Source organism: Cephus cinctus, unplaced genomic scaffold (assembly GCF_000341935.2).
Source record: "Cephus cinctus unplaced genomic scaffold, Ccin1 Ccin1_scaffold0693, whole genome shotgun sequence".
Taxonomy (NCBI): domain Eukaryota; kingdom Metazoa; phylum Arthropoda; class Insecta; order Hymenoptera; family Cephidae; genus Cephus; species Cephus cinctus.
In genome coordinates, this window is record NW_014333316.1 from 489,975 (window position 1) to 514,655 (window position 24,681).

Consider the following 24,681-nt stretch of genomic DNA (forward strand, 5'->3'; position numbering starts at 1 on the left):
AGAGGATTGCATGGATAGTGTTCCGTTTACATGGCTCTAGCTTCCGTAGTGTAAACTCCTCAATTTACTTGGAAAGAAGAACTAGGGACTCAGTTATTTGTTCTTTTATTAATACTTTTTAAACATGTAACGAGTTAAATGAGAAAAAGGCGATTCGACGAGCAGGTAGACCAGCAAAGATATCAAAAAGATAATGGCGTAATCTCCTAGAAAATCGCGAATCTGCAACAGGAATATTTAATCAGGATACCTTTTGTTTTCATATTTTTACCAGGAATATGACGACAATGAGCGTCCAGACTTATACATGTAATTTGTCAATTCTTTTTAAATGCATAATTGACATCCAAAACATTATATTAGCATTATTTCATAGAACGACATTCGGTCATGCGAGAGGAAAATTAGCAAATCGCAAGAAAGCGCAGTAATGTATGTTATTCGAGGTGTTATGCCAAAAGTATATATTTGAAGACGACTAGATAACCTACCGTTATGTATGTGTGCAATTGTCGAGGTGACTGCAATACTGCAGAATTGTAAAGCAACACCGCCAAATGTGTGAGATACACGCAGTAACTTATTTTGCCAAATATCTTGAAAATACCACATGACAATAAAGCATTGATAGGACCTAGAAAAAGAAGCACCTTTCGATTATAACCTTAATAAATTCCTTAAAATTAAGAGACTAATAATATGATAATTTTTCAAGTGTCCGAAGATTAAAGTTCATTTTACAGTATTCAATAGATATGCAAATCATCCAGTACTATATACATGCATATGTATTTATATATTACAAAAAGTGATACAGAAGTGTAAACAAATAACCGGCTTTTCAGAGGACCCGATCAATGCGATTGCAATTAACATAAAAGGCTATGCATAGCACAATACCCAATGGTGTTCACTCAAAGGTCGGCGATACTAAAAGTTTTCGCAATACGCCTACATAGTAACCATGAAATATGGTGACTGTGATCTTTTCATCAATTTTTATTCATTGCATAGGAAGAGGCTGCAGTAGGTATACGAAAGAGATAAAGTCAGACACTTACCGGCGTAACCCGTGTGACAGGCATAAACGATCCAAGCGACACAAATCGACCAGGCAAAACGATGGAAACCACCATAGGTAGCAGCCTCCCATAGATCGTACGGATGGTGAATAGAAGTAATCCCCTTTGCACCATAAACGCAGGCATACATCACCGCCAAGGACAAAGTCCACCCAAGGATTATTTTCCACTGTGAACCAAAGTAAAAAAGTTATTATTGAATGTGCATTATTCATCAATATTTCCTTAACATCTTTTTTTCTTATTTTTATAAACTTTTTCGCCTGTGACGTCAATAGATATTATTTTTATACTTTTTCCAATCGCACTATCCTCTTTTCATGGAGTATTCCTCCAAGACACAGTCCTACCAGGTACGGTGACATTCTGTTGTGGGTAGCCATGTATATACGGTGAGCATATTCGTTCAGGAGTGAATTACTAGAAGATTCAAATTTCTTAACGTACTCGGAAATACAAAAATCATATATATACATACATCCGGAGTGTACATCAAACAAGGGATATTACCTCACAGAAAATACGTAAGTTCCAGGAAGTTTGTAGATGACAGTGGTAACGAACGGTAAAAGAATGGAGAATATAAGTGCGATAGCTATAATCATTTTTCCTGTGTATTTCCATTTCCATAATGGATAAACGATTAATGGCGCAGTCAAGAATAATTGCATATCAGCCGATAGATACCAGGACTGGAGCATACACTACAAAAAAAAAAAGGGATCTGTTATGCGAATTAGACAAACGATATATTTTTCTTGTATTTCTCTTTTTTTGTCAATTATATCACGCGAAAATAAAGTGATTTGCGAATAGTAGTTGAGAACGATACAGTTAGTTCACAGATATATGACGGGTTGCAGTGCACAGGCTGACTTACCTTATCATTCCCTGAATCGTAGTTATTAACGTATAACAAATTTTGCCACCAATTTCTTCTACACGCCTCGCTGTTTCTCGTAACGTAATAATTCCAAGCTGGTCCATTGTCAAGTCTATCATAGATCGTCACGTAGAACAATATAACGAAAATATAAGTAGGCGTAAGTCTTAAATATCTCTGTAACGCCGATTTGACAAAACTTGCCGATCCCTTTTCCAAGTTTCTCATTAAAGTGTATGAGCGTAGGAGGCCACTCACGAGTAGAAAAGTATCAACATTGAAGTAACTGTTCCATAATGCGTAATAGAGGTAATTATTATGCGTCTGAAATTCAGAGAGCAATTTAATATAAAAGAAACGAATACACAGAATATCAATGGACTTTATCACACTTTATCGCCTAACCAGAAATTCCTAATATTTACGAGTACGTAACTACTGACGTACCTGCATAGTTTCCAATTTATTGATGAACGGTAATTGGCTAATCAGTATTATCTGATGTGTCATTACCACCCAGAGTGTGGACAGAGAACGTATACCCTCGAGACAAGTTATGGAATCGTCTGGATAAGTTTCCATATTCACCAAACGTCCCCAATTGTCAAACAGAGAAAAATAGCCAAGTGTTTTCCAAAGTAGTTTGTCGCTCTCGCATTTATTCTCTATTAAATTTAGACTAATGTTACAATATTTTCCACGCGTCATAATTATACATAATCTTGACCATACGTACTTTCTATATCTATGCTTCGTCTGCGGCATACAGTACCAGTAACGACAGCAAGGCAGAGACCGACTAGAATAATTCTAAAAAGATGAAGAAGAGAGAAGAGTAATGATTAGAAAATATAATAAAAAATATCTATACAAGTTATAGGTATATATGCATATATCTTACGTCACTAAAAAATCGAGCAGTTGATAGGGTCTTCTTATTGAGCCAACATAACAGTTACTCTCGTCCAATGAAATCGATATGTGTATTCCACTAGGAAAGATTGCTCTCTCAATAGCGTTCATCGATAAAATTTTTACGTCCCGAGCCGTGCAAGAAGATGGAATACAGAGAGCCCATTCGCTGTAGGAATACGTTGGGAGTATCAGAGTACCCTGTACAGTATGAAATAACTAGGTTATATCTGGATCGGGTAGACGTTATGTGTTTTACGTTAAAGAAACCCGCGGGTAATGTAAGACGTCATTTTTGCGAAGTATCTTACTGTCTACTTTTGTTCCCATGCTGTTTTTTCTTTTATTCATAATTTTCAATATACCTGTAGCCAATCGTCCCCGGTCTCCAGTTTTCCTCTCTCGGCCGTCACGAGACTGATGAATCTCTCGTAGAGATGCTCCTTCTCTCCGTACGCTGAATAATGCAATCTTAATAAGCAATATTTCCCTTGATATTTCTCTTGGGGATGCTGCACTCTCAGACACTGATCAAAGCTTCCCATTGACCGAATATTTCCAGACAATACACCAGACGGATACTTTCCCATAGCGTCCATCACTGAGGGAAAGAATTAGGAATTGCAATGAAACAAGGGCCTTAACCTTATTATTTGAATTTTATATAAATTTTTTTTTTACTTACTGCTCACTGCCCACATAGACAAGTTTTGAGTTTCGAATAAAAATTCTTTAACGTCCTCTCGACATTTTTCGCTTACTTCTGCTGATATTGGCTCCATGTATGATGCCATTTGGGTGATCCAATTGAAATTCTTGGAATAGCTTAGAGAAGCACCGGAAACGAGAAGGACAATGACTACGTGAATGTCTGTAAGAGTTTTCATTTTTATCAGAAGTACTTCCTCACTTCAAAATAGTTTTCTGGAAAGAAACGGATAACAGAATCGTTTTTGAATTATCAATGCGCATATTGGTAATCCTATCTTGTACTGGAGTAACGCAAATAAAGTCATGCTAATAATTAAATGAACATGCCTGTTCTACTCATAAAAATGTTCCTGCGGTAAACCGCAGCATTCATTATAAAATACGAAATTACATAATGACTTCTTGGTTTACTCCTACATTTTCGGAATTCCTGTGAAAGAACTGTCAGTTGAAGGAATAGTAAACATATTGAAACATTATCTAATGAATACTAATATGGAAAACATTTTCAGCATGGCTGTATAAGGCTATGACATAGTCAATCTTCATATAACTTTATTTTTCTCTTATTTCCGACTACAGAGAACTATCCCGCAGTTTGGCAAGAAAAACCCGGAACACCCTGTACGTTTTACAAAATTATCATACTGAGACATGATTACTCAGTGCTGACACACTTAACAAATATTAACCCAAGTCTCGTCGTAAATCTTAAAACCATATGAACTACCTTAATACCAAAAACAGCCTCTCTTTACGTAGATACATAAATGCACTTGAATGCATTACGAAAATATCAAATAAAAATTTTGTTTATTCACTCGCAAATCTACTTTACTATTGGATCAATCTTTTGTGCATACATGCATAGTAAGAGAAAACAAGTGCAAACAGGTACTTTTGTGATTTCTCTGTAAAAGAATTACGCAACGCTTTGTTCAACTACTAGAATCATTGAGTAACATTCGAGAAATAATAATACACGTGTATCTTGTTTTCCTTTTCTTTCTATTTTTTCTTCTCGAATAACGCAGGTACCTACGCATGGACACGTGGAGGCTTGTACAAATAGCAAAGTCCCTCGAATGACTTTCTCTTTACCAACACTATAGCTAAATCTACAGTATGATAACTGTATAGCGTTAGAAATTACCACCTTTACGTGAATGGATTTGTACCAATCAAGGATTAATCGAAATTTCGAATTTTTCTTTTGGAATGTCTACAAATTGTTCTATCGGCAATGATAATCTTTTAGTTCAATATGTAAACATGTAAAATTATACTTTAACGTTACCTTAGCGTCACGTAAAAATTAATAATCACCAACTGCTTTTATTAAACGAAAATTTACACTGCAAATTAAGATATTGAACATTCGTACTGCCTACAGTGAATCGTGACAATTTGAGAATATTAAGAGACTACAATACTGTCTGTACAGTACGTAAATTGGTAAATGTGATGACGTCTGCATATTTTCACTCGACAAAGAATGGACATCAATTCAGGGCCGCATTTCCTAATTGAACTATAACATGCAGTCGTCATATGTTCGGACTGCAGCCATTCGTCAACACCTATTCACACCTCGAAAATTGTCCTAGGTGCTAAGTTCACGGAGAATAATACAAGAGAAATGCGGATGAGCTAATATTAATTTTCAGGTACACAGTAAACAATATGACTACGTGAATTCATTTAACATAATCAACAGCAGAATGGTTCTTATCGATAGATTTGAATAAATGTATGTGGACGGCATATTTAAAGGAGTAAAATATAAAATGTCTAAATTACGAAAAACATGTTTTTGAGTTGTCGAAACAAAGTTCAAACTTTAAAAATCACTAGTTTGGTCATAAAATGTGAATTGTTGAGTCCATACGGAATAGTGTATAGAAAATAACAGTAATCGAACCAGACCTAGACGAGTTTATCCCACTCTTAGATAACTCGAATGAGAAATGACTCGACTCGTACTATAGGTGTAGGAAAACTTGATCCCTCGCTGCATTCTTGCAACTTCGAACTTGCTGATTTGTCAATACAGTTAATTTGCAATAAGGTGCATGCGCCGCGACGCGTCGTTACATCACGGCCAGTCAAAAGAAAACCGTCTTAAGTTTATCGAATCAGCATTGAAAATTCGACAAATATAAATCTAAATATATCAACGTTACGATAAAATACCACAGAGTGAAAGTTAACGCGTTTCTATAGGAAACTTGGTGGATTTTAAATAAATCCTATTAGGAGTTACATAGATATAAAATTTTAATAATCACCTAATGTGACCTTAAGTTCTTATGCGAATCATGCGCGTCAAGGTGACAGTGACACAGAGTACAAATAGTGCTATTCGTCTTTACAGTCGCTTCTCATAAAACTTTCTTACTGGAAGCAAGAGTAGTCAGTTGATCTTGGAGTGGGACTAGTATCGTTTGCTTCTGCCACGAGATACCTTTCGAATGACATAAATAAATATAATGTTTGTAGAGTGTGGTTGATATATAAAATTACTGTGAACCGTTTATTAATGATGTTAAATTAAATTGATCGTTGTAAAAGCGGTAGACAGAATATTATCGATAACAGTAGGAACGATGAGCAACGTAAAACAGATTGTGTCTAATTGCGTTTTTGTAATTATTTTGTTCTTGCCCCAGGCGTTTACTGTCGATCCGATAAATGTCTTGAAAATCGATGCTCCTCTTGTTATCAAAAATGTCAATGAAGATCTGGTCTATGACACGTACAATGAGAATATGCTGCCGTTACTGTCAAGGGATCTCAGCCTTATGTCTCAGGCCATTGAGATGATCGATGACAGCTCCTGCAGGGATCAATGTAAACTCATGCTTAACGGGTTACACAATCTGACAAGCTGGGCGGTCAAGTTCTACGACGCCTCTGGGAAGTTCCCCGAAGGCGTTCTCGGTGGTTCGGTTTATCAGTTGGGTAACTTCGACGAGTGCCTGGAAATCGGCAACGTGAAGGAGGAAGAGACACCGTCAGGATTACGGGGTCAGTATTGTCTAGGTGAGGTCAACATCGACGTGCCGAATATATATCTTGAGAAGGATGGTAGCATTTGGGAGTACTTCCGGAAAGCGAAGGAACGCTACCAGGACACGATTACGAAATTGCACTGGGGAATTTGCGTGCCTGCTGCATGCGCTCCCCAAGATGTCGAGGATGTCATCAGGAGAGTCCTCGCCGTTGCGTTCAGTGGATCCAGACTTAAATTGACACCCAGGATTCCGGAAAATTCATGCTACACCAGGAAGCCATTGAACGCCGATTCCTTGGACGTGATTTATTTGTAAGATAACGAAGTTTCGAGGAAAACAAAGTGCAAATTTATGAACTTCATTATAATTCTCTATAATTTTGATTTTAGATGTATCTTATTATGTATTACTGCTGCCATGATTGCCGGAACTATCTTTCACTGGCTATATCTCCGAAATGACGAAGAGGTTCCTAAACGCACACTTCCTCAAGTGATGCTGGCTTTTTCAGTAATATCAAATTTTAAAAAACTCTGCGGACCCTGCCACAACGATGGTCTTAATCTCGAATGCATATCAGGAATCAAATGTGTCGCCATGTTCATGATAGTAGCCGGACACACGCTGATATTCGTAGTGAGTGGACCCGTGCTGAACAGAATTTTTTGGGAGGAGGTGAGTGCTCTGGGATTTATGTAAGATTTTGATAATTTGGAATTTTTCCACTAAGCAATTACGTAAGTATCTCTTCCATGTACGTTTCAGGCTGTCAGCAAAGTTCAGAACTCAGTTTTCCTGAATAATCCACTACTGGTAGATACGTTTCTACTGCTCAGTGGATTTCTAATGTCTCGTCTATTGCTACGTGAATTAGATAAAAGGGGTCACGTTAATTTCATATTTCTCTACATTTTCCGATACATCAGATTGACCCCAGTTTACATGGTGATGTTGGGTCTGTACATGACGTGGTTACCAAAACTGGATAAAGGTCCTTTGTGGTATAGGATGGATCTCGAAAAGGAAAGATGCTTGAGCTCATGGTGGACGAATCTTCTCTACGTAAATAATTACGTCAACACTGATAACCTGGTGCGCAAAATCAACCCCTGTCAAAATTCACAGAAAATATATTAGGTCGTCTTTATTTACAGTGCATGTTCCAATCTTGGTACCTCTCGGTAGATACGCAACTCTTCATCTTGGCACCCATAGTCGTGTATCCTCTATGGAGATGGCGCAGACCTGGAGAATTTATTTTGGCAGGGGTGACGACCCTGTCGATGTTAATACCATTTACAGTAACACTCTTAAACAACCTGGATCCTACCTTCATGATTTATACTTCGTAAGTACTTTACTTACACCGCATATCCTCTTAACCTATATCAAGGATAAGAGAAGGTGAAAAAGATTTTTAAAATTATTATTTTCAGCGAAATTAAAGATATATCAACGAATGAGTATTTTCGCGGTAGTTACATAAAGACTCACATGAGAGCCAGTTCTTACTGTTTCGGTATAATTTTTGGCTACGTTGTTTACCGTATACAAATAGCTGAATTAAAATTGTCCAAGGTGCGTAACATCATCTGGAGGCTAGCATAATTTAGTAATAATCATTAATTATGCTTTTAGAATACTATAAAGATAGGATGGTTTCTTGGGAGCTTGTCATTACTGATATCCATGTATTCCATAAGTGTCTTTTATGGACCAAGAAAAAATTTTACAACTATTGAGGCTGCAATCTACTCGTCATTGCACAGAGCCATGTGGAGTCTTGGTACAGGCTGGGTGCTTGTAGCATGTATTACTGATAACGCGGGCCCTGTTAAGACTTTCCTTACATGGAAACCATTGACACCAATCAGTAGATTGACTTACTCAGCGTACCTGATTAATGGTTTAATTGAATTACACAATGTGGCAACAATTCGCTCACCTGAGTATCTGAACAATTTTAGTTTGGTTAGTATTAATTTATATCACATCTTCTCTAATAATATAATGCGAAGCTAATAGCAATTCTCTATAGTTCAAGGAGATTTTGGCACACATTACTTTAACATTTGGCGGTGCTGTCATCCTCTCAACCATGTTTGAATCGCCCATACTTGCGTTGGAGAAGACTTTACTGCGTAGAGGTGTGTAAATATTATTTCTCGAAACCGGCAAGATTAATTAGCATAACTTGATGTTTCTGTAGGGCAAGAAGCTGTATCCAGTAAAAAGATTAATATAGATACTAACAGCACCACGGAGGCATAGTCAAATTTGTATAAGTTGAATCTTTTTTGGTCTATAAGTCTTATAAAAAAAAAAGGAATGACAAAAACGAGTACGTATCCTCTCTTTATTCTGATTATCCTAAATCAATATTTAATTGTCATTAACCAGTGACTCCTCATGTTAGTATCGACGAGTACCATCTCTTATGTCCACAAATCTCGACGATGCATTTTTCCCACTCTGTTCCCAATCTTTGTTGAGGTTTTAGGATCGTTTCCTTTGGATATAGATATCGTTTAGTGACGTCGCAGTTTATTCCCTCGACGTTCTTCCTCAAGTCTCCTCCTGTTCCCAGTCCCAGTTCGCCTCCTCGGATCGCCTTCTCAGCTGCTGCTTGTAACTGGCCAACTGCTCGTCCTCGCTGGGCCAATGAAATCTTGAAGAATCCTCGTCAGTCTCGGATTTCAAGCTTGGAGTATTATCCTCACTCTGAGACCTGGACTCTCTCTCATCCCCAAGAAAATTTTCTAGATCCTTCGAATGTCCTCCCGTGGGATCCTTTCTACGCCTGTCGTTCGAATCGTCCTCCCGTCTGCTAGTGGAACCACTATTGGATGGTTTAGTATCCTTCGCTAAAAAACCGGAAGGTCCTTCCTCTTCTGATCGTGACTTTTGCACCTGCCAAGCTTTTTTGAATGGATGTATTTGCTCTTGTTCTACTAGCTTTGGTCTTTCCGGAAGTAAATATTCAGGATCCTCTTCACTGGCTTGACTCTTTATAATGGATTCACGTTTGAAGAGTCCTGAAGAACTTCTTGGAGCTGAATCACTCTTATCATCCTTCACCAGGTCCCATCCGGAATCCTCCTCTATCTCAGGATCGTCTAATCTACTTAGATCCCTCAGTGATGTCCTTTTACTTTCTTTCCGCAGGACGAAATCATAACTGGACATTTCGTCCTCTTCCTCCAGGGAAGTGGGCTGACTGCCACTGGTGTAAGACCTTCGTCTAGAATTATCCCAGCTACTCTCTTCCTCACTCTGTGTTTCCTCCCTGTCGAAGGGTAGTGCCTTTTCGCGATAATCATCCCTCCTGGGGGAATGGATAACATCATCCTCTGGCTCGCTAGGCTCCTGCGACGAACCCATCCGGGATACTCGTGGGATCCTCCAGGTATTCATTACGTCTATGTCAGTTGTATCTTTGAGCAATGCTATTTTACCCTCTGCAGAGGATCTTCTTGTAACTCTCCATTCCGCCCCGTCTTCGGGCTCCTGAGACGGTACATCCTGTGATTTTAATTTCTCTCTGCGTAATCTCAGTGCTTCCTCCCAATTTTCCTCATCCGATTTCCTTGGCTCGTCGTATGATTCTTCCATTTTCAATTTTCCTCGTGGAATTAACTCCTCTTCACTCCCCGAAGAAAACGTCCGTTTTGATTCCAGTGGCTTTTCCAAACTCTGACGCATAGGTCTGAGTTCCTCTGATGGAGACTTTATAGAGGCCCTTTTTGACTCTGATCCTTTGGATGATGCACGTTCCCTAGTTACGAATTCCCAAGATGGATTCTCGTCGGGTTCCCGTATGGATCTTCCCTTTGATTCTGATCTTTCTCGTTTAAATTGCCTAGCATCGTCCTCCTTGACTTTTTGAATTTCACTAGGTCTAGAAGAAGATCGTTCCCTCCTTAAAAATTCCCAGGAAGGATCCTCGTTGTCCTTGACGGAAGATCTTTTACTATCTATTGTCCTGGACTGAGATCGCCTGTCTCTCCTGAACTCCTCTTCACGCTGCTGTTGAGCTCTTTTGATATCCTCATCGGCATCCTTTACAGAACTTCTCTGACGACCCCTACCCCTTGGGCCCCTTTCAATGATCTCTTCTTCACGAGATACTCTTTTACTTGGTCCTCTTATCCAGTCCCAAGTAGGAATCTCTTCCTTATCTTCAGCATCGCGTCTTATCAGGGACTTCCGTCTAACTTCCTGTTTCTTCAAGTTCCAAATCTCAATAGGGTCATCTTCCTCGGTATCTTCTTTTTTATCATTCCTCGAAACACCCTCTGCTATATCCTTCTGCCAATCCCATCCAGTAGAGTCTACTTCATCATCCCCTATTTCCTTAGGCAACTTTTCTTCCTTTCCCCCATCCATTTGCGTATGTTCTTTATTCTCCTCACTCGTTGTTTCTATTACCAGACCGTCACTACTTTCCATTATAACATTTTTGACTTCTTGCATTGGCATATCAAAAAATAGAGTGAGCACCACCGATACCAATATAACAGCAGCAACTTCGTACAGGTCAATCTGCAAAATAATTTAATGCGATAAAAAGTGACATTTAAAAAGAATCTTCAAAGAGTACGTAGAGCCATTAATACTTACGGCCCTATGAATCTGGAACTCGGATGGATACCTAGTGGTGCCAACGTTGTAAAAGAAAACAGCAAATTGCGTCAAATAAACAGCATACGATATCCTGCTGAATATTACAGCCCATCTACTGGAGAGGATTCTGTTCACAGGACCTATACACGTAAATGTTTAAATTATTTAAATGATAGTTTAACAAAAATAGTACAAACTATAAACCTACCACCATGATTTGTAAAGCAGGCGAATATCGTCCAGCATAAAGTCAAGGACCAGGAAACTGGACAGATCACAGCAAAATGAGTAGCATCCTCGACGTCGTAGACGTAATCCCTTCTGGCGAGTTTCCAGGGTGAGAATAACGACCATCCCCCCAAGACTGATGCTATTAGCCAGCCCAATATAACGAGTATCTGATATAAAAGATATAATGATCTATCTGAAATCTGTGAAAAATTTTTCAAAAATTCATACCTTATGAATTCGAATATTTTTTCCTGTATAATCTAAAAGTACACCAAGTCCAACGCCACATAAATAGGGCGTAGCTCTGTGCAATGGTAATGCATAAGTCAAATTGGCTGTCTTGTACAGATGTTTCAGACTAATTGAAGAAAAAATTTATATTAATTAACATAATTAACATAAGTTTAGAAAACATTAAGTACTCACGTGATTCCATGGAATATCACTAAAGACAAATAATTATTCGACGTTGACAAGTAACGTACAGTAGCCGATACTTGCAATAAAAAGAATATTATCAGGATGCCAATTATTGGTTTGCAAATAAGAAAGAAGACGAGCATGGGTGCCAACAATGATAATTGCATATCAAGAGCCAGCTGATGTGTATGGGTAGCGCACTGAACATACGAACATATGGACATAATTACATATATAATAAGCAAACATAAGAAAAATTCGTATCAAATGTCCTCCTCACCATTTCTTCAAATGGAAAGAAATTTTGTATATATAATACATTAGTCCAGGCATTTCTTTTACATATATCCGCATTATTCTTTACGATGCTGTTCCACTGTGGTCCAGAACCGACATGTTCCATTACAAATGCGTACCAAAATACAACAACGAGTAATGCAGGTGTCAGCCTAAAATATAAATAATGAAGTAATGAAAAATTGCTGGCAATTACTGTGGAACAATGAAAATCGATTTAATTCAGAATTGATCTTACCTAATATACCTAGAAACGAATCTGCAGAACCATCGAATTTCTCCTCGAGTCCTCATCTCCTTCGCCATATTGTATGCCGTGAGGACTCCACTAAGAAGTAAAAATGAATCCGTATAAACCAAAGAAACTCTCAAAACAGAGCTGATAGGATTATTCGCCACCTGTCACACCGGGACATTAAAGAATTAATGGAAAACAATAGAAAAAACGACCTCGGAGCATTAAATCAGAAAGATTCATTCGTTACCTCCGTCAGTAAAATTCGATTTGCAAATGACATCCTTGATACAGGTATAAGTTTATGAGCCACGTAAAGAAAAATGGTAGCAAGCGATCTGATTCCATGTATGCATCTAATGTCTCCTTTATTGGATGCATTTCTAATAAGTGCATTGGTAGTTCTTCGCAGTGAAAAGGCCATTATAATCCTTTCTGAGTATGAGCCTAATAACAATAATAACCATGAGAATCTTATTATTATTTAAATTATAAAATATACCTTTTCCCTGCTCACTGATGCAATAGTCTCTCAAGGTTGCTATCAGCACCAGACAAAACGTCATAGCATAAAAGTACCTGAAAGAAAATTAAATCGATCAGATTAACTTAAGATAATATTCACGCATGTTACACATTAAATGATCTGCATCTATTAGAATACATGGAGCAAGGCCAAGGCTCTTCTTAAAGTGAATTCCCTGCTCGTACTAATCTATCCTGTCGCGCCGGCACAGATCTATTTTCATCTTAACTGGAACGCACCTCTGTTTTCCAAACGTTCAATCAGAGCAGGCCTTAACCCCGTATATACTAGGTACATAATAATAATGGCTTACAGTACTCCTATAGTCTCTTTGGAATAAGTCTGAGTCTTTTGTTGAACGTAACACATATCTTCGTTGACGTTCACTGAGAATTTCACTCCGGACGACACGTTATAAGGTTCAAGAGTCTTTTCCATTGCTGTTTGGGCATCTTCGGCAGAACATGCTGCAGGGAGGCATAAGGCCCAATTTAAAGTAGTGAATCTGGGTATGAAGTGTCCTGGCTAAAGTAAAATATCGTTCGATTAGATTAAATTAATATCTCTTGTATTCTTTGGTAAAGGAAGGATAAAATATTGAATTTTTCTAATGGACTCGTTTACACCTATCAGAAATAATTGACGTGCGCACTTACATCGCGAATACTTCCTCTTACGAAGGCCCGACTTTGCATCAGATTCACTGGGACTTTTGCTTCTGATCGTGACGCATGCAGGTCCACTGCAGCCAGGCAATACTTTCCCTGAACTTTTATGGTTTTGTCATCGACTTTCACACGCGCCATTATACCCAGGCATTCGTCAAAATCACCTAATTGATTAACATTTCCACGCAGTAATCCTGACGGTATTTTAGCACTTGAATCCAGCACTAAGAACAAATTTAAGTATGTTATATCCTAATCATGGATTAGGATGTCATTGTCTTTTATTTAACTTTAGCCTTACGAGTAACTCACTTTGAAGAGCCCAAAGTTTGAAGCCACGTAATTGTCTTAGGAATATCTTTCCATGCTTTTGACATACTGGATTTTCAACAGCTGTGAAATTCGGTAAAAATGTTGGTACCTGTAGAATCATGTCGTTTAATTCTGTTAATGTTATCGAGGCTTCCACTATTTTCTTCTTTTTTGCCTTTAGATCGGTCTCTGAAATTTGAAAGAAGATGCATAACATGTTTCGGCAGTTGAAAATGTTAGGCACAAATTCTTGTAGCTTATCGAAATACACTGCTGGCAATTGAACTTACTCTCTTGTTGCTCTTTTATTGGTGTTCTTACAGGCGGCATTGTCTCCGGTGACTTCATTTTCGATTTTTCTACTGTCTCCTTCACCTGTTCCTTAGACGTCTTTACTTTTGATTTCTCTAAATCCTTTCTCGCCTTCTCTTCGGATTTCGGTTTCGTTTTCTCTTTCTGCACTTTCGTTTGCGGTTTTAGTTCCTCCTTATATGCGGTTGGTTTTACCTTGGACGGCTCTTTTGGTACCTTTGGAGGCTCTGCTTTATTTACATCGGATTTCTTTGGCTCTTCCGTTCGTACTTCCACTTCCGCTTCTCCTTTTGTATGAAGAATTTCTATGGATTTTGACTTATTCGCAAGTCGTACTTTTTCTAATTTTCTTTGTGGTGATTGTGGCGGAGGAGTTTCATCTTTGATTTGAGTTTCATCTTCATCTTCGTCATTATCTTGTTCTTCTTCGCTGTCTTTGATATCGACGTCAGCCGTTTTGTCTTTTGACACTTCTTTTGAGATTTTAATGTTTCGTTTTTCTTTCATCTCTGTGCTCTCCATACTTCTTCTGATCTTCTCAGATTTTATTGGTTCTTTTTTAACTTCAATTTCGGATTCGTCGTCATTTTCGTCATTTTCGCTGTTCTCAAATTTCTCTGTATCTGATCCTGCATGTTTATTGTCATCGAAATCATTATCCTCGCTCTTATCTTCGTCTTCATCATCTTGGTCATCGTCATCATCATCATCATCATCATCATCATCATCATCATCATCATCATCATCATCATCATCATCATCATCATCATCATCATCATCATCATCATCATCATCATCATCATCATCATCATCATCATCATCATCATCATCATCATCATCATCATCATCATCATCATCATCATCATCATCATCATCATCATCATCATCATCATCATCATCATCATCATCATCATCATCATCATCATCATCATCATCATCATCATCATCATCATCATCATCATCATCATCATCATCATCATCATCATCATCATCATCATCATCATCATCATCATCATCATCATCATCATCATCATCATCATCATCATCATCATCATCATCATCATCATCATCATCATCATCATCATCATCATCATCATCATCATCATCATCATCATCATCATCATCATCATCATCATCATCATCATCATCATCATCATCATCATCATCATCATCATCATCATCATCATCATCATCATCATCATCATCATCATCATCATCATCATCATCATCATCATCATCATCATCATCATCATCATCATCATCATCATCATCATCATCATCATCATCATCATCATCATCATCATCATCATCATCATCATCATCATCATCATCATCATCATCATCATCATCATCATCATCATCATCATCATCATCATCATCATCATCATCATCATCATCATCATCATCATCATCATCATCATCATCATCATCGTCATCATCATCACTCTCATCCTCCTCCTCATCCTTATTTTCATCATTATCATCTTCGTCGTCCTCCTCATCTGACTGTCCCTTCTCAGAGACACCGTAGATCTGTTCATCCTCACTGTCTTTATTCTCACTCACCTCATCTTCACTTTCGTCGTCGTCATCATCATCATCATCCTCTCTCTCTACCATCTCCCCATTACCAATCCCCTCCACTCCATTATCTTCCTCTTCCTCCTGTACCGGCGCCACCTTTACCCTAACCACATTTCTAACAGCACCAACTTTGAGAACAGGACCAGTCTTACGTTGTATCCTCGAGCGTTCAACTATCTTGACAGTCTTATCACTCCTGAATCCGATCTTCCTCGACTCCTGTAGATCCTCATCCGATTTCACAGGTGGGTGTATCTTCCTTCCTCCCACAGGCACTTCCTGGTTTCCTCTCAAGGATACAGGAACCGGTGTCCTGTCATTACACTTGCCTAATAATGGATTACAAACCGGTTTACTCTGCTCCGTAGATACAACACCAGCAGCATCACGTATTTTGAACGCGTAACCCGTATAAAGTAATAACAATAGAGCCAACACGAGGATCCCGATACACTTGCCCAGATCGGGCAGGGCCATGTCACACCGTGGGCCTTCACATTGACTCCGATCTTACAATCTAATCTATAAGGAAGGGCCGATGATATCGGCGTGCTCTCCTCCTAGATGATTTCGTATTCGGGCTTCGAGCCACCAGACTACCGGACCGACGTCGTCGTAAGGTGCCTCCCGGCCATCCACCGTACCGCAGAATTAGAGCATATGGCATCATCCCAACCAGCTAGAAGTTTTATTTAGCATCAACATTTGAACACGCCAGTTCAGTCAGCGACTGCGCCGCACAAACGCCACGCGGTTCCTCATCTTCTTAGTACTTCACTGGCTGCCTAGAGATGCCCGTCTACCCGTCCACTTGGCTGCTTAGCTACTTGGTTGCCTGGCTATCTCGCTGGCTCCGTTATATAATCAACCAAACGAAATTCTCAGCTTTCGACTTATAAAGTTGGACGACCAAAATATACCGATCTGTCACTGCGAATTCCTTAAGCCCTCATACGCTAGAGAGGTCTCTTGGCCTCTTCTCACTATGTTCCCAAGAGTTTGACAGACTTTGAAATCTCTATTATTAAAAATATCTTTGCTATGAATACTGAAGAGATTTTTAATCAGCATTTTTTATTGAAACAAGAATTTTATTGTCTTTTCTTAACCTATATCATATTTACAATTCTATATGTGCATTCTTTGTTTCGTTATTATAACATTCTTTTGTATACACGTTAACAAAAGAATTAAAATCGTTGTATTATTAGTTTATCTTATTTGTTTCTTTGGCATCTTATATCTGTTTCTTATTTTTTTCTGTCGTTTGCTTCTTCTTCGAGTTGTCGATGCACAACTGTTTACTTAACTCGCTCTTTTTTTCATGATTTTTTCTTAACATCATCTTTTCCAGTGCTAACACAGGCGATTCGATAAAGAGACTCAATAAAATGGCAATTACCGAGGATATTATTATGTTGAAGAGAGAAACACTCATCTATAAGGTATAGAAATTATTGGAGACAATTGATGAATCAAGTTTCGCGCTTTGCAGTACTAATATAAACTCAATCAATCAAGTACTCACAATATTAGTTAGTGAGAAGTACACTGGGGTACGAAATGTTGCAATTCGAATAATCTGCACGACCACATGTGTCAAGTAGAAACTATAAGATATTTTACTCATTGGGATAAAAATTGGCATTGACAAAATTGTATTAATAATTCCTAAAATTATTAAAATGGACATATGAATAAAGTCGTTGTGATTTATTAATGCATTGATAGTTAATATCAATCTTCATATCCATACCTCCGTAGCCATTGGTGCTTGCATAAATAATCCAAGCAATCCCAGCTCCCCAAAGAGGCCTTGATAAGCCAACATAAATAATTTCAAAAATCATATGACGATGATGTACTGTTTGATTAATGACATAATGGCCATAAATGCAAAAGCCAAAAGCCATTATTGCTAAGGACCAAAAAAAGGCCGATTCAATCTGAAAAATCAATTAGATGACGATTTTTACGACTAGTAAATTAAATACGAGGATAACGAATATAATTATGAAAATCACTTTCTTCAACTTCCTAGGCTTCTTTGCAGCCATTCTGTATCCAAGATAGATACCAACTATCCACGGTGCAGCTCTGGTATACGTTACTGAATAAAATTCAGCAAATTGATTTATAATTTTTTCAGAACTGAAAATATTAGTCTTATTTAATCCAAGCAATCTATCTATTAGATACTACTAGCTCCAGATACATTTATATTTTCAATGTATATTTGTCATTCGAAATATTAGCAAGAATTTTTATTACCTCATTTTAGGATCGTAAAGAGGAACTATGTAATCACCAGAAATGAAAACCAGGATTGGCACTACAATGGAAATTATGAAAAATAATCCTAATATTGCGAGACCGATTTTTGGTTTTCGTGCCAGAGGATAAAGGATTATTGGTGATATCCAAAATAGTTGCATATCCACAGCCAAGTACCATGTATGTATTAAACACTGCGTAGTTAAAATAAATTAATAAAATATTTTATGTATTATTCCTAATCAATTGTTAAAAGATACTTACCGTATTTCCTTTACTAAAAATGTTTTGAACATACAGTAAGATTGCCCACCAATTCTGATAACAAGTCTCAGAAGTGTAACTCATAATAAAATTCCAACCAGGTCCAGAGCCAAAGCTTGGATATATATAAAGCACCGATATCAAAACAATGAGAAGCGAGGGGGTTAATCTATAAAAATTGAACGATGAAAATCACAAATATTCTTCACAGAATGAATAACAAACCGATATTCATCATCTTTAATGACCTAATATAACGATGAATGTAATAGTGAAAGATATTGAATTTTGTCCCTTTAGCCATTTCTTTCATAAATAAGTAACTCATCAGAAATCCACTTATGGTGAAAAATGTGTCCACAGAAAATGGAGCAATATAAATGTACATCAATTTCCAGGATTGGATGCACTGAAACAAACATCAGTTTTTACGATCCTTATTAAATTTAAGTATAATCGAGAGCCGTTCGATCAGAAGCACAAAGATGAGTACTTCTTTGCACAAAGCGTTCGTTATAATTATATTTATACATATATGTACTAACATCAACTATTTCTGCAGAATTGAAAGTCGGAGCCAACATTTCAATGACGTGCTGATGTCCCAGAAAGATCCATACCATGTTTAAGGATCGCAATCCACGCAATGACGACAGAGTATTTGGTGATTCTTTAGTGCTAAGTATATTTCGACCATTCGTATACATTGAAAATTTATTGGCAATGTTAAGAAAACCTTTTTCCTTCATTTGCGGTGAGCATAAAGTATCCAGGATTGTACAGAAAACAACGAAGAGAATTAAAATAGCCAAGAGCGACCTACGGAAAGAAAAATTTGTATTACTTCCTATTTTTACTTTTTTTCGTCCAAAAAGAAATTTAATAATTTTTTAAGTACACGCTGATAATTCCTGCCCATAACCATTTTAATGGTTCGATACTGGAACACGTGGCGAATCCTGGAGAAATTCCGAATTTTTGGAAAGTTGGATTTCTCACTATTGTGCTATTAGCTAAAAGCTCTAGATCTTTTATGTCGCAGGATGCAGGCAGACAAAACGACAATGTTGGTTTGAAAACTAATGGTACACTGTTATCGGCTACTGACAAAGTATAAGTACAATATCTTCCTTGTATATCGGCATAATTTGTTGTCACACATTCGTCATAATTTCCAAGATTTATTACATTCCCTTCCAAGATACCAGTTTGGCCTTTGCTGGACGCGTCTAACACTGTAAATATTAGTTTTTCACATAGAGCATTGTTTCATAAAATATAATACTTTTCAATTAAAAAATTCAATATCATACTTTTCATCGCCCATAGTTCTCGATTTTGAATTCCCGTTCGATAAAACATTAAATCTTTCGCACATTTTTGACTCAGTTCTAAATAATCAAAACTTTTGTTCTCGAGTAAATTTTCAATTTCCAATGCTGAAAAACTTGAACTCAAATATAAGTTTTGTAAAACACTCCTATATGCTTCAACCATCGACGGCTTAACTGAACTAAGCACAGCCAGTAGAAACGGGAGGCCCTTCTTTAATGCCGAATTCATTATAACTATCGTGATATAGAAGAACATCTAACTTATATATGAATACTCTTGTTACAATATAAATACAAATGTGTGTTGCTGATAACACATTTACGATAGAATCACCGAGATTAGACTTGAACTTTGCTCCTGTCATAGACGAGAAACCCAATAATTATTAAGTAATATGAATACTCAGGAAACCTAAAAATGCCTAAAAACATTACGCATGGTATCAAAGTTTTTATATAAAATTCAGTTACGTAAATACAATGTGATCAGACAAAGTTATGACTTCAGTCCCTAAATCATTGATAAAATGATTATTCAACTCGTTTATCCCATCTAAATCATTACATTAAAAATTGTCTATAGCCAGAAAATGTATACTAGGCAATAGCAAATCCTTAATGTCTTATTTAAGTGCAATGATCTTACAGGTAGCACAGTTATAACTTCCTATTTCTCCAAGTCATTTCCTACATTCTGCAAGGCGACGCGGTTTCTAAACCACCATTACAGTTTCTTCGCACTTCCTGATACGTTGAGCTGGAAGTCATTAAACGTTGTATAATCAAAGTCGCTAGAGAGAACAGGCAGTCTTTAGCAGGACTCAGATTACAAATATCCTTTACAGTGTCGAGTCAAGTGCTTCTCTACTTTATGTCAAAGATATTAATTCTAAAATGTTACCGATATTACTAACGTTCTTTTCCATAATTGGATCGACGGTGATACTTATTTATTACTACCTAACATACAATTATAATTATTGGCGTGCAAGAAATCTTCCCTATCCTGAGCCAAGTCTTCTTTTTGGCAACACTAAGGACATTACTCTGCTGAGGATCACCATTGGAGAAGGTTTACGAGACATCTATAGGATGTACGAAGGACATAGTTGCGTAGGAATTTACGAATTAAGGACTCCCGTACTTCTTCTGAGGGATCCGAAATTGATTAAACACATTATAGTCAAGGACTATGTACACTTTCAAGGTAAGCCAAAGGATCTTCCTGCTTCTGGCAATGCCTATTAACTCGAGTGATTCTCATATGGGATAAACCCTGAACCTTTCAAGGGAGAGGAATAGCTATGAATGAGAACGTGGATCCACTTTGTGCTAATCTGATTAACCTGTGGGGTCCAAAATGGCGGGTACTGCGTACGAAATTGACACCAGCCTTCACGTCAGTCAAGATTCGAAATATGTTTGATCTTATTGCAGAGTCATCTCAGAAGTACAAGGTTCGACTGATTGGATGTACTTACGACATATTTATAGTGACTATACATATATGGCTATCACGTTCGGTTCCCTTTATCTTTAGGAATTCGTTTGTAAATATGCCGATCATGAGGAAATCGTAGAATTTCGTGATTTAACGGCTAAATTCACTACAGAAGTCATTGCTACTTGCTGTTTTGGGCTAGAGACTAATACAATACAAGATGAGGATTCTGAGTTTCGAGCAGTTTGTAGAAAAGTACTTGATCCTTCACTGATTATCGCTCTCAAGAGACTCGTCAGGATGTACATGCCTGGAATTTTTGAATGGCTGGAAATGAGCCTCAATCCTCCTGACGTTACAGCATATTTTATGAATGTGGTCAAAGACATGATCAAGTATCGTGAGCACAGTAATGTCTTCCGACACGATTTTATGCAACTACTTGTACAAATTAAAAATCAAAAACGTATGAACGATGAAGATTTCAAAGAAGAGGAAGAGAAGCGTGGAATTCAGAAAGGGAATGATTTTCAAAAAGATCCTGATATAGGTAAAGTTTTGTATTGAAAAAAAAAACAATATCCGTATGTTTCAATTTATTAATTTATTTCAGTGATAGATGACAAGGTTATTGCTGCTCAGGCTTACATATTTTTTCTTGCTGGTTTCGAAACTTCTTCAACCACCATGAGCTTCGCCATGTACGAATTAGCATCCAATCCAAAAATTCAAGAAAAACTTTATCAGGAAATAGAAACAACATTAAAAAAATATGGACGTCTCTCTTACGACGCTGTATCAGAGATGGAATATTTGGATCGTGTGATTCGGGGTAAATTGCAAAATCTTATTAATTTATATAGAAATACAAGTTTTTTAATTCATGTTCAATAAGTGCCTCTCGCGGAATTTCCGTCATTCATATCGTCAGAATATCTCTTTATAATAGAAAGCCGATAATCTTATCATATGATGAAAATGATTGACTGAAGATAAATAGACCAAGCATTCCTATATTATCTGGTTGCGTGTAAATTGTCGCACGAGTAAGAGATACCGACGCGTCATTGAGAATGCTGCCATCTGTGAGTGGAAACAGTCATTACTTCGTTTACTCGTATAAACAGTCATTGCTAAACTAACGGTATCAACTACAGTATGTATGATGTTGTACATATTAAATCGCACAGCACAGAATATACGGGCATGTCTAATCTATTTGTATTTAATCAACGATAAAATGCCTATTGTAAACATAGTAAAATAGGCATTTTGATAAATCAGCAAACTTAGTTATCGACTTTTTAGATATATCAATTGAAAGATAATTACTAACTGTGTATTAGTGAAAAAAGTTTATCATTAATCTTATTTAGAAACGCTGAGGAAGCATCCGCCAGTTGGAATGGTACCACGGATGTGCAACAAATCGTACAGAATTCCAGGCACAGAAACAATAATAGAAACAGGCACAAAGGTTCTTGTACCAATTTACGCCATACATCACGATCCAATTTATTATCCAGAACCGGAAGTGTTCGATCCGGATCGTTTCCTAGAAGAAAATCGTAAAACCCGTGAAAGCTGCACGTTCCTGCCTTTTGGCGAAGGTCCACGAATATGTATCGGTAAGTCATTCACATATTGCTTTTCATTAATATTACTGTCTTCGAATCAGTGAATAATCACCACCAGGAATTACCGATAATGTTCATCTAAAGCAAGCATCAGGGTTTTACTAAAAATTCTCTTGTTATCCATTAACATGGTATAATAAATATTTTACGCATGTTTTTATGTGACATACTTTTCAGGCACGTGTGTATTCGCATTCCTCTAACACATTTCATATATTCTGTAAATGACCATTCTAAACGCTAATTGCATATAGGTCAATATATTATTTTTAAAATCAGTCACATAAAGTGTTTATCCATAAGTGTATTTTCATTCGTGATAATTATCGTACTCTTTCTTATCTTTTTTCTTTTTTATTTACTATGTTAATAAACAGGAACCAGATTCGCATATACGCAGACAAAAGCTGGTTTGGTCGCCTTATTATCCAGCTACAAAGTGCTACCAAGTTCCAAAATGAATTCGCCAATTAAATATGATCCGACTGCAAATATTCTCACAAGCAAGTCTGGGATTTGGTTGAAAATGTGTCATCGCGCCAAGCGCGCAGAGAATCTTCCTGAAGATGATTACGATCTCCACAATAATGCTCGTCTTATTCGAACTTATTGCGCCTAAGCGTACAGTTCTTTATCTTTATATACCTGAATAATGATATTTATATTTCATATTCAGAAAGTCTTATAAGTCAAACCTAATCACATACGATGAACAAGATTCATGAGTTGTTCATAATAAATCAAAAATGGACATTCGCCTAGCACATAAGTATGCGCCATGACTTATACATAATTTTTTAATGGCTTAAATAGAATAAAAGATACATTTTGTAAATTGGCCCATTGTTTCAAGTTTTAAAAAATGCGTCTTACTATAAAATCACGATGAATCATGAAATCTAGATTTTAATATATACTACAGTCACGAACAGCTATTTTAAGCTACCGAATCCTAACTAATGACCACGAAAACACGGCACTAATCTCACACCACTGTGTTGTTATGAAATGGAGATTTATTATTTCCTGTTGGACGGACATTCTTATTAAACCCAATAGCTACGTATATTCATCGGTATTACGAATTTTAGTAGGGACTAGATCTATACACTTTTGGATATTAAACGTCATTTACTTTGACTCATACGCATTTGATGATATCGATTGCTTCATGGAGTGTTAGAGTGGTTGGAGGGATCCACTTCATTATCAATATTACGTCTAAAAATAGCGCATACTGTTGAAGTTTGTATACATTGACGCAACATTAACATGAATATTATTACAGATAAAAGATAGGTAATTCCAAGCATAAAGCGTAGAAGGCAAATTTAAATTAGATTCCCAGTCATGAAATCGCATCGTACAATCCTTGACCCCCTTTCTTGTAATCATCTTGACATTATCCGACAATGACCACAACTAAAAAAAATTAGCTGCTTGTGTCTTCGTAATGCGTTATCAGTATAAGTACTTTATGTAAACAAGAATATTTTTACTTGCTAGGTCGTGACGTTATCAAAACTTTGAATAATTATATGTAATGATGTAACTTAATCCTTTGGTGACTTTGAATAACATAACTAATCGATACACTTATTATATATACGTACACTGTTTTGAAACCTAACAATCTAGACAATCTGTAGTTTTACATGCGGTCAATAGCCAATCTGTTTCAATACCAGATGGTTTTTTACAATAATAAGTATCTGATACCAATAATCGAAAGTTAATCATCAATTAAATAATAACTATCTATAGTAACGCAGCAATAGATTGACTTATCCAAGTTACCAATCCCACAAATACTTGCAGTAAGCATGAACGCAATGATAAAATGACAATGTTCTAGCATCCATACAAATTTCTTAGATGTAATAACACAAACAAATACTAAAGTGAAAAATAATCTTTTATA

At 37.0% G+C, this 24,681-nt stretch overlaps 3 protein-coding genes across 8 annotated transcripts; 2 read left to right on the forward strand and 1 right to left on the reverse strand.

The window, feature by feature from the left end:
- Positions 1–89: 89 nt before the first annotated feature.
- LOC107269967 lies at positions 90–20,044 on the reverse strand. Its single transcript, XM_025087358.1, has 41 exons — positions 19,662–20,044; positions 19,247–19,583; positions 18,894–19,167; positions 18,597–18,757; positions 18,349–18,517; positions 18,082–18,278; positions 17,835–17,961; positions 17,567–17,756; positions 17,339–17,481; positions 17,050–17,248; positions 15,793–16,139; positions 14,205–15,015; positions 13,915–14,103; positions 13,591–13,826; positions 13,248–13,459; positions 12,911–12,987; positions 12,659–12,855; positions 12,412–12,572; positions 12,157–12,325; positions 11,883–12,076; positions 11,685–11,814; positions 11,434–11,623; positions 11,223–11,365; positions 9,169–11,144; positions 8,667–8,739; positions 8,548–8,555; positions 8,490–8,498; positions 7,968–7,985; positions 7,755–7,879; positions 7,677–7,711; positions 3,563–3,788; positions 3,243–3,478; positions 2,867–3,078; positions 2,702–2,775; positions 2,413–2,630; positions 1,963–2,289; positions 1,593–1,786; positions 1,376–1,502; positions 1,062–1,251; positions 492–634; positions 90–222 (listed from the first exon to the last, which is right to left on the reverse strand). The coding sequence occupies exons 1-41, from the start codon at positions 19,936–19,938 to the stop codon at positions 109–111; spliced, it is 9,435 nt and encodes a 3,144-aa protein (XP_024943126.1). The 5' UTR covers positions 19,939–20,044; the 3' UTR covers positions 90–108.
- On the forward strand, positions 1,398–11,979 carry LOC107269973 (nose resistant to fluoxetine protein 6). Of its 6 annotated transcripts, none has more exons than XR_003060357.1 (11): positions 1,398–1,606; positions 6,258–6,913; positions 6,992–7,277; positions 7,368–7,694; positions 7,757–7,950; positions 8,039–8,180; positions 8,241–8,573; positions 8,641–8,749; positions 8,812–8,943; positions 11,139–11,373; positions 11,454–11,979. XR_003060357.1 is itself a non-coding variant. In XM_015744477.2 (8 exons), exons 1-8 carry the CDS (start codon positions 6,195–6,197, stop codon positions 8,871–8,873), a joined length of 2,172 nt encoding a protein of 723 aa, XP_015599963.1. In that variant the 5' UTR covers positions 5,313–6,194; the 3' UTR covers positions 8,874–8,946. The 6 variants fall into 6 exon arrangements, 1 of the variants encoding a protein (XP_015599963.1); XR_003060358.1 differs by having other exon boundaries at positions 1,431–1,474; XR_003060355.1 differs by lacking the exon at positions 1,398–1,606 and having other exon boundaries at positions 5,313–6,913; positions 11,451–11,979.
- Positions 18,927–24,654, forward strand: LOC107269974 (probable cytochrome P450 6a13). The gene is made up of 7 exons (XM_025087370.1): positions 18,927–19,012; positions 20,675–20,889; positions 20,973–21,139; positions 21,223–21,628; positions 21,737–21,955; positions 22,500–22,751; positions 23,138–24,654. The coding sequence occupies exons 2-7, from the start codon at positions 20,775–20,777 to the stop codon at positions 23,377–23,379; spliced, it is 1,401 nt and encodes a 466-aa protein (XP_024943138.1). The 5' UTR covers positions 18,927–19,012; positions 20,675–20,774; the 3' UTR covers positions 23,380–24,654.
- The last annotated feature ends 27 nt before the right edge of the window (positions 24,655–24,681 follow it).